This window comes from Camellia sinensis, chromosome 13 (genome assembly GCF_055761805.1).
Source record: "Camellia sinensis isolate YWXY chromosome 13, ASM5576180v1, whole genome shotgun sequence".
In the NCBI taxonomy this organism is placed as follows: Eukaryota; Viridiplantae; Streptophyta; class Magnoliopsida; order Ericales; family Theaceae; genus Camellia; species Camellia sinensis.
In genome coordinates this window covers 89664831-89676921 of record NC_138973.1, presented here as the reverse complement: position 1 = coordinate 89676921, position 12091 = coordinate 89664831, and the positions used below count along the sequence as shown (strand labels likewise).

At 34.0% G+C, this 12091-nt stretch overlaps 1 protein-coding gene across 1 annotated transcript; it reads right to left on the bottom strand.

Moving 5' to 3' along the window:
* Positions 1–469: 469 nt before the first annotated feature.
* On the bottom strand, positions 470–11208 carry LOC114285090 (WD-40 repeat-containing protein MSI4). Its single transcript, XM_028228084.2, has 15 exons — positions 10687–11208; positions 9238–9301; positions 8424–8510; positions 8254–8316; positions 7422–7487; positions 7228–7302; positions 6319–6394; positions 5693–5882; positions 5334–5415; positions 4335–4408; positions 4067–4178; positions 3844–3918; positions 2824–2900; positions 1179–1278; positions 470–876 (listed from the first exon to the last, which is right to left on the bottom strand). Exons 1-15 carry the CDS (start codon positions 10941–10943, stop codon positions 775–777), a joined length of 1500 nt encoding a protein of 499 aa, XP_028083885.2. The 5' UTR covers positions 10944–11208; the 3' UTR covers positions 470–774.
* Between the last annotated feature and the right edge of the window lie 883 nt (positions 11209–12091).

Here is a 12091-nt window from a genome sequence, read left to right as displayed (position 1 = left end):
CCTCTCAAGCTATTTTAGCTCAAATAGGCATGCCAAACATAGCTTAAATAGAGCATAATTGCTTCTAAAACTTCAACAGTAAAGAAAAGATCTCAACTACCTATATCAAACTTTTTAACACCACCTTTCACATACAATTCCGTCTTGCAAACATTCATATTCATCCATACAAAGAACAAAAGCAAATCAGAAAAAGAAATAATGCAAAGACCAAACATTCACATTCATACATACAAAAAAGAACGAAAGCAAATGAGAGAAGAAATAAGGCAAAATAGGACCAAATGCAAAGGAAAAACTCCAGCCTAAGATTTCACCAACATTGTCTAAAAAATTTAAGTGGTTTAAAAAAGGGACCAAGAATTTATGCTCTCCAACACCCTCCCTCATGTATAATTTCGTCTTATCCATATCTATACATGTAGAGAAGAATGAATGCAAACGATCGAAGAAATTATACAAACGGGTATTAAATGCAAAACAGTGAGACTTAAACTCAAAAACACCCCCAGCCAGAGCTCTTGTGTCTTGTCAAGTCATCAGTTATTCTAAAAACTTAAACGGTTAGGTAATGAGCCCAACAATATAGATAAGCTATCCAACAATACTCGATTCATATTTTCCAGCATCTGAAACAGCTAAAATTAGTCTAAACTATTCTGTCACTGATTCATATCAACATTTTTTTTCCTAATAAAAAAAAGAAAAAATATATATAAAAATTGTGTTAGAGCTAAGAAATAAAGAAATACGATTGGCACGTCCTGCATGCATTCAAGACTTTGGAGCGCATTCGATGACATGTGATTTGAACTTCTCGAGCTCAGCCAAAACATCCTCTTGAGGCCTGTAAATCAAATCGCTCATGCGCCATATCTGTAGAGAACATTATACATTTAGTACATCTATCTACCAGTTGAACTCTATGGCCATGTTTGATTTGCAGATAAGGGGGTGGGATTGGACTAAATAATCCCGAGATTAAATAATCCTGTATTTGAATTAAACTTTTTGACTCAGGATAAATACTCCCCAGCACAATTATTGTCCCTGATAACACTTTTGTTGAAAAAAATTTAAAATACCCTCCTCAGGATAAATTATCATGCCTAATCATGTTTGTGAATCAAACATGGGCTAAATGTCAAGAAAAGGGAAGAGGAAGAAAACCCTGTTACCTGTAGTGTTCCACCTCCACCGTTGGTATCACAGTCATCAGATACGCTAACAACTGTCCATGGATCAGCTGCGTTCCAGTGGAAGTCAACAACTTTGTCTCTGGATGTACATCAAAGAAGTGAAACATTTTGGAGTTGAATAAGACTTCTAGCACAAAAGCATTCTACCAGCCAAAACCATGAACAAACTATACAATTATTTGATCAATAAATTGAACCGTGCAAGAATAACAAATCCATGGTTGTTGGAATCGTACGATTCACAATTCGATGTAAGTTTCAACCAAAATAATTTAAATCGTGTTGTTGAATCGGCTATTGAGTGATTAGATATGAGTTTCAACAAAAATGATTCAAATCATGTTATTGAATTGGAAGTGTAATTCATTGTGATTTAGTTCTATTTTTGTTTTTGACATAATGCATGAAACGTCGTTTTTGCCACTTCACAAGATATAAAAAAGAGATCTTACTAAATTAGTATATTCCATCATTCCAAGTGTGTATTTATATATATATATATATATAATAAAATGAATATTATGATTCACAATTTGATTCGATTAACGATTCACTATTTTAGCAAAACAATTCCCAATTTGATTTGATATGTGATAATAATGAACAAAACTACATAATGCATAGCATAATATGATGTGGGAGATTCCTTGTTAATAATAATAATAATAATAATAATAAAGGTAAATTACAAATACACCTCCTAAAGTTTGCTTAAAGTACAAATTGCCTCTGTGGTTTGGAAAATTACAAATACCCCCTTGTTAAAAAAATTTATTTAACAGAATTAACTAAAAAAATAAAATTCATAATTGTTATCCTATACAATAATAAAATTACCTAAATTGTTAATTGAAACATATTTCTAATATCATTAAAACTGTTAATTGATTTGATGATTATTAATAAAAAGGATGATTTGTTGTGAAATTAGAAACCTCCACGGGCGGAATGTAATTTTCAAAACTGCAGGGGACGATTTGTATTTTAATCAAACCTTAGGGGGTGTATTTGTAATTTACCCTAATAATAATAATAAATAAATAAATAAAATCACCACCACCACAAGAGATTGTAGCGAGCACATTCAAGCCCACACAATTAACCACATATTCAAGCCAATGCATATTATAAGTTGATTTTCGTTTTATTATAAGCCCAACAGCACATACAAACATTCCATCTGATCTAGTTACGTTTTCACTCTTCTTGGAGCTTCAAAACATAACAAATTGACTATCTCAACAAGATAAAAAAGAGCACGCACGAACACAAACAATGATCAACAGAAATTAGAGGTGGAATTAAGCCACCCATTTTCTGTTCCAAATTTTCCAGGTCAATGCCTCCTTTATGTTGTATATGTCACCAAATATATATATATATATATTTTTTAAAAAAAAAGAAGGAATCCATAGAAGTAATGATTTGTAGGCCACTCAAAATGAGCAACTCGTTAATTAGGAGCTACAAAGGAAAGTGGATGGCCAGGTCGTATTGCATCACCTACTAGCAACTAAGGTCTCTTGTACAGTGGAACAACCAAAAGATTTCAGAAAATTTAAATCCCAAATAGACCACAGAAGGCTTTGTTTATTTTTGTTTGAAAAGGTAAGCAATTTCAAACCTGTGCCCAGCATGTCGGAAAAACAATCCTGGAGGAGAATTTGGTGCACTTGCTCCACCTTCCTTCTTTTTACCAACCTGCAAGGGGATTTAGGCAAAAGTAATTTTCTTACACAAAACAAGAAATGTAATCAGCCAGAAGACTTCATGAAATCAACAGTTGCAAAACAGCGAAAATCTACTTGCAAGTACGCTGTTCAATTATTGAAAAATTTGACATACACCACTTTTTTGGTACGGGTCATGCTGTCGAGAAGTGTTTCATCTTCCAAACCCCCCCCCCCCCCTAAACCCAAAAAAAAAAAAAAAACATTGCATAGAGATACGTACAAAAAGCCTTCAGATGGAGCAATTTTTGCATGCTGAGAATCAGTTTCTGAACATGAGGACACCCTTACCTCTACAGCTAGCTTTTGGGGTTGAGTTCTACCCTAGTCCGTGTAACATAATATTAAAGCTGACATACTCAAAAATGGGTACGGTGTGTGTCCCTGGCCTGCACAATGCGGCAGGTGCTGCTGAATGAGCACACTGCACGTGAGGGAGTGTGTGAAGCAAAGTCTCACATTGCTTGGGTATAAAAGCAATGTGAAGCATATAAGTGTGAGGTACCATCACCTCAGCAGCTAGTTTTTGGAATTAAGTTCTACCCAAGACCATGTAATAATACCCTCCCGGTATGCATTAACTTTGTCCTTCAGATGACACTCATATCAAACTCAATAAAATGCTCAGAGGCACAACACAAGAGGGGGGGACAGCAAAAACCCAGACGGATTCCTTATGTCAGTAGATGCTGAAAAAAAATGACATTCTGCCATATGAATCTGCAGAATACATCTTTGTTGCTAACAAACGACAACTTGAACAAGACATGGGCAATGACAATGACAATGACATGTAGTGTTTCAAAAAATACCCAAATCAAAGGATTATGGATGTGAAACTTCCTCAGAGAGAGAGAGAGAGAGAGGGAGAGAGAAGAAGAAGGGTAATAGTGAGGATAGAAGTATTTTCACACCTTCTCGTAATCCCAAATATTTAAGAAACCATCCTCCGCAGAACTCCCAAAGACGGATGACCTGTCCGGTGACCACTGTAATATGGATGGAAAGTTTAGGTAAAAAATGAATGAAAGACAGATGACTTTTCCAGACATAGCAGCACAGCATGCTCTATACATACCTTGCTGTGAATAGATATAAAATAAATAAAATGAACGAGAGGGGAAACTGGGTTACGACCTGCACACAGAGAACAGCAGCTTTGTGACCTTCAAACTTATGGACAGGTGATCCTACTCCACCAGAAGTTAGACTTCGGCGATCAAACATGCAAACAGATTGATCTGCAGACCTGAAATGACATCAAAGCAAAACAAAAGCACCTAAGATTATCACAAACCCAAATTTATACAGAAAATACACGCTAAACTTGAAAGTATGTCACATACCCCAGCTTTAATTCCATAATTCAGCTTATGTATAAAAAGTAAGAGGAATAAGAATATACCCAGTCAGAATTAGGTTTTCATCATAGGGGTTCCAGTCAACACAATGAAGATCAGCATTGTGAGCTTTTTCAACCTATTCACCACCAACAATATAATAGTAAGGTTAGATTCCCTAAAAGAGAGAGGGAGGGTTAATACAGGTGAGCATGGTTCAAAAAATCATAGAAAAAAGGAAAATGAACGATGATGTACTGGTAACAAAGATAGGTTGACATGAAAGTGGGAATGGTTATTTATGAGCAACTTTAGTCCACAATACAGCTTCGCGGCCAATAATTTTCAAATCATCATCAGGCAAGGTCAGCAAACAAGGGGGCAAAAAAGAACAATTAAAAACAGGAAACACAAAACGACACACATAATGTTTTCTGAGCTGCTGTAAAAATTAAAAATAAATAAATAATAATAAAAAAGAAGAGAAGAAGAAAAGAAAAGAATGGTTTCTGATCAATGGTACAATAATTCTGAAACCAAATAACTTGAATTCCAGACTAATCATTTTGCATCAAACTTAATGTAAGATTATGTATAAGGAGAAAAAAAATTGGTAATTAAAATCTTAACCAAAAAAGGAGACATATTAACCCTGTTCTGTTCATGAGTAAGGGAATAGTTGCAACCACAATTCCACGAGAATTATAATAACGATTAAAAGAAGACAATATATAATGCGTGCTCAAATTTGAGGACAGGGAAACATCAACCCATAACAGAACTTAAATATATGGTACTTCCTAATTTAATTTCATTGACTAATTGAGACATTAGATGTCCATTGAGCACATATCCCTTCTTGTTCCAGCAATAGCAGCAAAATCCTAGAACAGTATTTGATAGATGGCTTAAAGCTTTTTGCTGAAGACACATGCAGTGTATTTTATGAATACATTTCTACGGCTGTATCTTGCAATTTTGACCTCAGTGTATTATACATTTTATGAATACAATGACGTTTTGCAAAAGCTACCACGCACTAAAAAAAGTGTTATGTTTCTGACCTTGACAACTGGGCTAGAGCCAATTCGTGCATCCCATAATATTAGGCAAGAATCATCGCCTACACTACAAAACTCCTGCACACTTCATCAAAGTTAGATAAAAGTCAGAAACAGAAGGCCCAAACAAAAACCTAAGAAACCAACTAAAAAAAAAATTAGGTGAATTGAGATTAACTTCTTGCTACCAAATGCAATATCAAGATGAAAAATGTCAATCATAGGATCTTCGAATAGAAATCAGGTCAAACACACACTCACATATATATATATATATATATAGAGAGAGAGAGAGACAGACAGACAGAGACAGATACAGAGACTAGATAACTGAAACAGTCAAACCAAGATCATGAAGTTACCTCGATGGACAAAACTGGACATCTTCAATTGTGTCTTCATGCCCTTGAAAGATCCCACGCGGCCCAATGGAAGGGTTATCGGTAGCTTTAATGATTGCCCCAGAAGATCCTGTAGGCCTGGTGGCTGCATCTGAGGTCAATGTTGATACATGATCTTGAATACTCCACAAAAGAACATATTTGTCCTTCCCTGCCACAAACATTTCTCACTTAGAACTAAATTTATTGATTCACTTAATTGGGGAGAAAAACAACAGCAGTCAATAACAGTAAACTACACAGACAATTCAAAATTTGAGAGAAGTTTTCCAATAATACAGCATCCTACTGAAACTTTTAAATGTCAAAACATAGTGTTATTGTATCAGAATCCCGTAATGTCTAACAGAAATATAGACATACTACAGAATGTAAAAATATAAACAAGATATTTTTTACGTTACAAACCGTATAAGAACAAAAGGCATACACAACCCAACCATGCAACTGCCTTTTTAATATACAAAGGAGTATCTTGAGTGATATTTCATTTAGCGAATAACCAGATAACAATTTGTACAGATGTTTGAGGATTGAAATAAAAAATATATATATATATACAAAAATTTCAACTAGAAGTTATGAACCTCCAGAGAGCACTAAAGGCTCAGTAGGGCACATAGCAAGAGCAAATTCTGCATTCTCTTGATGTCCGGTCAATACCTGCAAAGGGAAAACTTCTACATTAATTTGATGCATTTTTTAGAAGAGATGCAGACTATTAAATTAATGGACAACAGATGCTCTCTTAAACATATCAAATTGGTCACCAATTGGGTATGCTTTGAGGCCAGCATAATTTATATAACAGCACACAGTCGAAAAAAACTTTCTAAACTTTGTTAATGTGGATCTAGAATAACTGAAAATATATCACATAAATTTTTATTACAGAAAGGTCAATGATTTGCAAAGCACTTATCCAAGACCAGTATTGAATGGGTATGCATTCAAAGGGCATGAGAGAGCAAGAGAAAGAGAGATTCCTAAATTCAATATGCAAGGCAAATGCAAAAATATCTTAATAAGAATACACTTCCAAATTGATTGACTTCTCTTTATTAGTGTTGTCAAAAAACAAAAAATTACAAATGTTATTCATCTAATAGTTCAAAATTTTTTGGTACCTGCAAATAGTTGGTGGCATAGTTAGGGGATCCCAACCATTGTACAAATTATATATTTCACAAGAAAGCACTAAAAAGGCTACTTCAGTTTTTCGCAGCAGTCAACCAACCCTTTCCCGGAGCCCAAAAATAAGAAAGACCATTTCTCTTGTATAAAGTGGAATATGTTGCAAAAAGAACAATAGTCACTGATTTGATTAGATGACAAAGTGAATGACATACACAACATAACCAATTCAAGACTGAAAGGAAACTAACTTGTTAATGACCAAAAATAAAAATTGTTATATGGGAAAGTGAAAAACATATGGTACTTAATGAATGCAAGACCATGAACACACAAACTGTTGTAGGCAAAACAGTACACACCAAATCTGGATGAGAATCAGCAGCTCCAAGGACAGCTTGACGGTTAGGTTGTGCTTCAACATCCCAAATGAGAACCTGACAGAAAAGTTAGCAAATTAGGCAAACTTTTTATTCCAACCAGTTAAACCAGATCACTACACAGCAAGCCTTTCAAAGAATACTTGCATAGAATGTATGAAACCTTAATCACTTACTTCAGGGCAGTCAGTATGGGTTGCTAATATATTTTTGTTCTGTGGAAGTTCCCTGATTCTGTTCACCTGCAATGGAATGTTCAGTGATTATGGAAAATGACATTAATCAATTTAATAATGAGATAAAAATTGCATGTAGAGTATCCTTTTCCATTTTTCATACACCAAACACAAATTATATCTTACACCTCACTTGCATCACAATAGGATCGATTCTCATAATAATAAATAAAGTAAAATATGGCAAATTATTTTGCTAGAATTATCGAATTCAGCATAAATGTCTAATAGCAAGTTGATTGGTTAAGTCAATAAGAAATGGGAGTTAACTGAATACAATTCAGTTGCTTACTTATTCAATAAGATATAATTGAACAATGTCACTTGGATTTTAGAAAATTGAAGGGCCTCAAGTTCTATGAATGGATGATGAACAAGCACATGTGTTAACATGGATGAAAAGGCACATCCAATATGCAGTCAGATTGTGTCAATTGTGGGGGGCAGCAGTTCAATGGCAGTGTTGATGACCCAGAGATTAGTTGGGAATTGAAACAGTGTTTTCAAAATTTATTTAAGTTACACAAAAAAATAAATAAATAAATAAATAGTGTTTATGTTTTGCCACCAAAAACGCAAAGAATATTTCATAATAGGGGTGTACGGAGAATAAAATTTTAATAACAAACAGTGAGAGAATTTTCTTACTGAAACTGCATTAAACTCTCACAATGATTCGTGTCACACACAACACAAACATGTCATGCACACAAATTTTTGTGATCAGTTTGCTTGTGCTTGGGTTTTTTTTGTATATGTGCATAGGTCATACCTCTCCAGGATGTATGATAGTTTTGTACTTCTTCACAAATGGTGAGCGTGCTTCTTCATTGAACTGAAAAAATAAGCAGTGCAACAGTAAGCAGGAACTACAGGTGAATAGTTCATGAACATAAAAACTAACAATTTCTTAAAAATAAAAAATAAAAAAAGAAACAAGACCTGTGCTATGTGCTCTGCAGCTGCAACCCTAGATTTGACAACTTCACAATTTGATATGACCAGAGTATTTGGAACACTGCCATCAGTCTGTCACAATAGTCAGAGTGAGCCAAAGAGAGGGGGAAGGGGAAAAGGGGGAGAAGAGGCAGCCAAACTTGTAAAATGCAATGCATGTTACTGGAGATCTTTGGATTAACAAATAGAAAAGCTCATATATAAGACTTAGATATAGTAAAGAGCAACTCCACTCAAAAAAACCTTCTCCAACAGCCTGCTAAAAAGACTGCTAAAAAAATAGCGCCAAGCCTTGTGCCATAGGTTTGCCAATGCCATCTGTGCTAACTCAGGTCACCCAAGAGAGGATTTTGATCCAACAGTCTGGATGTAAGACATCCGGTGGACAAAAATAAACAACGGTCTACATTTGCACCAATGGAGAAACATTGTCAAATTTTGATATTTTGGCACTGCAGCATGCCAAATTATATGTTAAGCATTGTCATTTTGGCAATGACCAGTGGAATTGAATAGTCATTCATAATGATCAGATGCCCTATTGCTACTAATATTATCAATGTCAAACTTCCCCAAATAAATAAATAAAGGTTAGAAAATGAAAGCAAATTCCATTCAATGATTCTTGCAGGCCAAAAGATCAATTACAATTAAATCCAATACTTCAGCTAGTGCTATTAGATTTACAACAACCTCACAACACATTATACACAAACTAAAAGAGTGAGATCAATAAATACAATAGCGGACAAACTCCAAAAAATAAATGAACCATAACAGCTACTAAAAAATAGCTTGCCTGCTCAGACAGGTAGAGACGTTGACAATTCCTGAATTTCCCTTGCTCGAGTTGTGGACCCCACCTACACTCACAAGTCACAAGAAAATTAAACCCATTACCCAAACAGCAAAATTTAGAACAAATCAACACAAACAAACCAAAAAATTCCATCACTCATCCACAAAATCATACCCAAAAACCTCTTCATTCTTTCATCATCAAAGAAACAGCAATAGAAAATGCCAATGAAATCACATAATGCACCTTTGTTTGGGAAGTGGGTTGGCTTTTGGCTATTTTAACCTGGGTTAAAAAGTCTCATTTGGGATGGATTTTTTGGCTTTTTCAACTTTTGAGAGAGAAATTGAAAATGACTATGGTTTGGAGGCTTTTTAGCCTATTTTGTCATTTTGTACCTATTTTAGCCCCAACCTATGATGTCAAACGAATGCATGTAGATACATGTGTATATAAATATACACTAAAAGTGTATGCAAACTCGTGTTGAGGAAATCACGGGTGAGAAGAGAGAGAGTCGTGGATGGTGGATACCAGTTATTGATTCAATGATTTTACTTTTTGATCCTTATAGTAACAGCTAGGCAACATAAACATTTGGGGAAAGGTTTAATTTCACTTTTATCTTTTAAACTGTCACCATTTATTTCATTTCATCCCTAAAGTATAAATTTTATCTATTTAATCCCTAATTTATTTTTTTTTAATTTCTGTTCATGTGGTCTAATTAAGACGATTGTACAACTCACTAACCATTGAAGCCTAATTTGATGGGCTCAAAGGTAATTTTATACTTTGGACAAATTAAACCATACAACCAATCACCCATTAAATTGGTTGTGGGGATGTAGTTTGTTCAAACTAGTACGAAAAATGCGTGTTTCGTCGTATTATTTAAGTTGTTCAAGTTCTTACCTACTTTTTTATTTCATCAAATTGAGCTTCTACAGTTACTGATTTGTGTAATCGTTTTCAATTGGACCACATGAACTGAAATCAGAACCTTAAGGAACTAAATACATGAAATTGATAGTTTAGGGGTAAAAAAAAATAAATAAATAACAAAATTTGGTGATAAAAGTTTGAAATTAGCCCTTTGGGAAAAGTGAAGAACTGTAGTAGGTTTTTCAGAAATCAAAATTGTGCATTGTTCATAGCGAGTTGTGTGCATTATATAATAGTATAAAAGTATATGTATCAACAAACTGAAAGCTGAAAACTGAAAGCTGACCTAGGGTATTTACAGACTGTAATTCCATTAAACTCCTACAATGAACCCAAAAAAAAAAATTATTTAAAAATCCTGATAGAGCACATTTCAAGCTAACAAACAGATTGGAAGCCCTAGAATGTGCAGCACACTAACACAAACCCCAAGCACACCAAACATATGCATATACATATATATATATATATACATATAAATGTAGAGAGAGAAAGAAATGTTACCGGCAGGAGAGAGAGGGCCAGACAAGGTTGTGATTGGCAAGCCAATCGTAGAGGACAGGGACGAGAGATTTCCACTGGCTATACTTATCATCAATGGGGGATTGTTGTTGTTGTTGAGGCTTCTTCTCGGCTTTCTCTCTCATCTTCTCTGCAACACTCTCTTCTCTTTCTCTCTCCTCCTTGGGCTTCTCTTTCCTCGGTCTGCCTCGCTTTCTCGGCACCGGTGATGGTGATGGTGATGGTGAAGGTGACTCCATTGCAGACCGAGTTAAACTCTCTCTCTCTCTCTCTCTCAAGCAGCACTCTGTTATTAGCAACCTAAACGATGAGTGAAGAGCGAAACTCGTTGAGTCCAAGCGGATCGGCCAGAGTCGGGATCATCTTCTGCGCTAATTTATATAGGGTTTGGATCGAGTGACATTTGGAAACTTGGACTATGCTGTGCTGTACTGTGCTGTGTTTGGCAAGACCCTAAAATTTTTGGGGCATTTCCCTAAATAAGTCAAAATACTAATTCAATTTCCAAACTAAGCTTAGTTTTAAAAGAATTCTTAAAATAGGCTAAAATGTGGTTCACAATCACGATTTCAATGGCGGTGCGCCTATCTCGCTTGAAGTTTGGGAAGTCTTAAAATCATGGTTACAAAATGCGTTTTTGATTAAGAAATCGCGGTTACAAACCGCGCTTTATTTTTTTTTCTTCTGAAAGCATGGTTGTGAACCACGCTTTCAATACACAAATGATATTGCTGTTTGGCGTGCTATTGGACCAACTGATACATCAAGTAAGTCAACAGTTATCAACAGTTGGTCCAATAAATTTATTTCATAAAAAATAAAATAAATTTCTAAAAAATAAATTTCCAAAAAATAAAAATAAATTTCTAAAAATTTACGTTATCTTAGTGTTTAGGGATAAAATTTATTTTTTTTTATTTTACTAAAATAACAATAAATAAATTTTAAGAATTAAACTCTAAACCTTAAAATAAAAATAAAAAAACTATCCTTAAATACTAAGGTAGCGTTTAGTAACGTTTACGTTTTTTGTTTATATTTATAAAATTTTTATAAACTTGTTTTTATTTATTTTTAGAAAAACATAAATTACAAACGCGTTTGGTTTGAACAATAAAATAATTGAAAAATTTTAATTTAAAAAAACATTAATTGAAAAAATAATTATTTGAAAAAAAATTTAATTGGGAAAAAAAATATTTGAAAAAAATTTAATTGAAATAAAAGATTAATTTTAAAAAAAATTAATAGAAAAAAAAATTATTTGAAAAAAATTATTTGATCTTAATTTCAATTATTTGGTCTTATTTTTTTCAATTATTTGAAATTAAGACCAAATATTTTTTTTTCAATTGTTTTTTTTCAATTAAATTTTTTTTTCTATTAA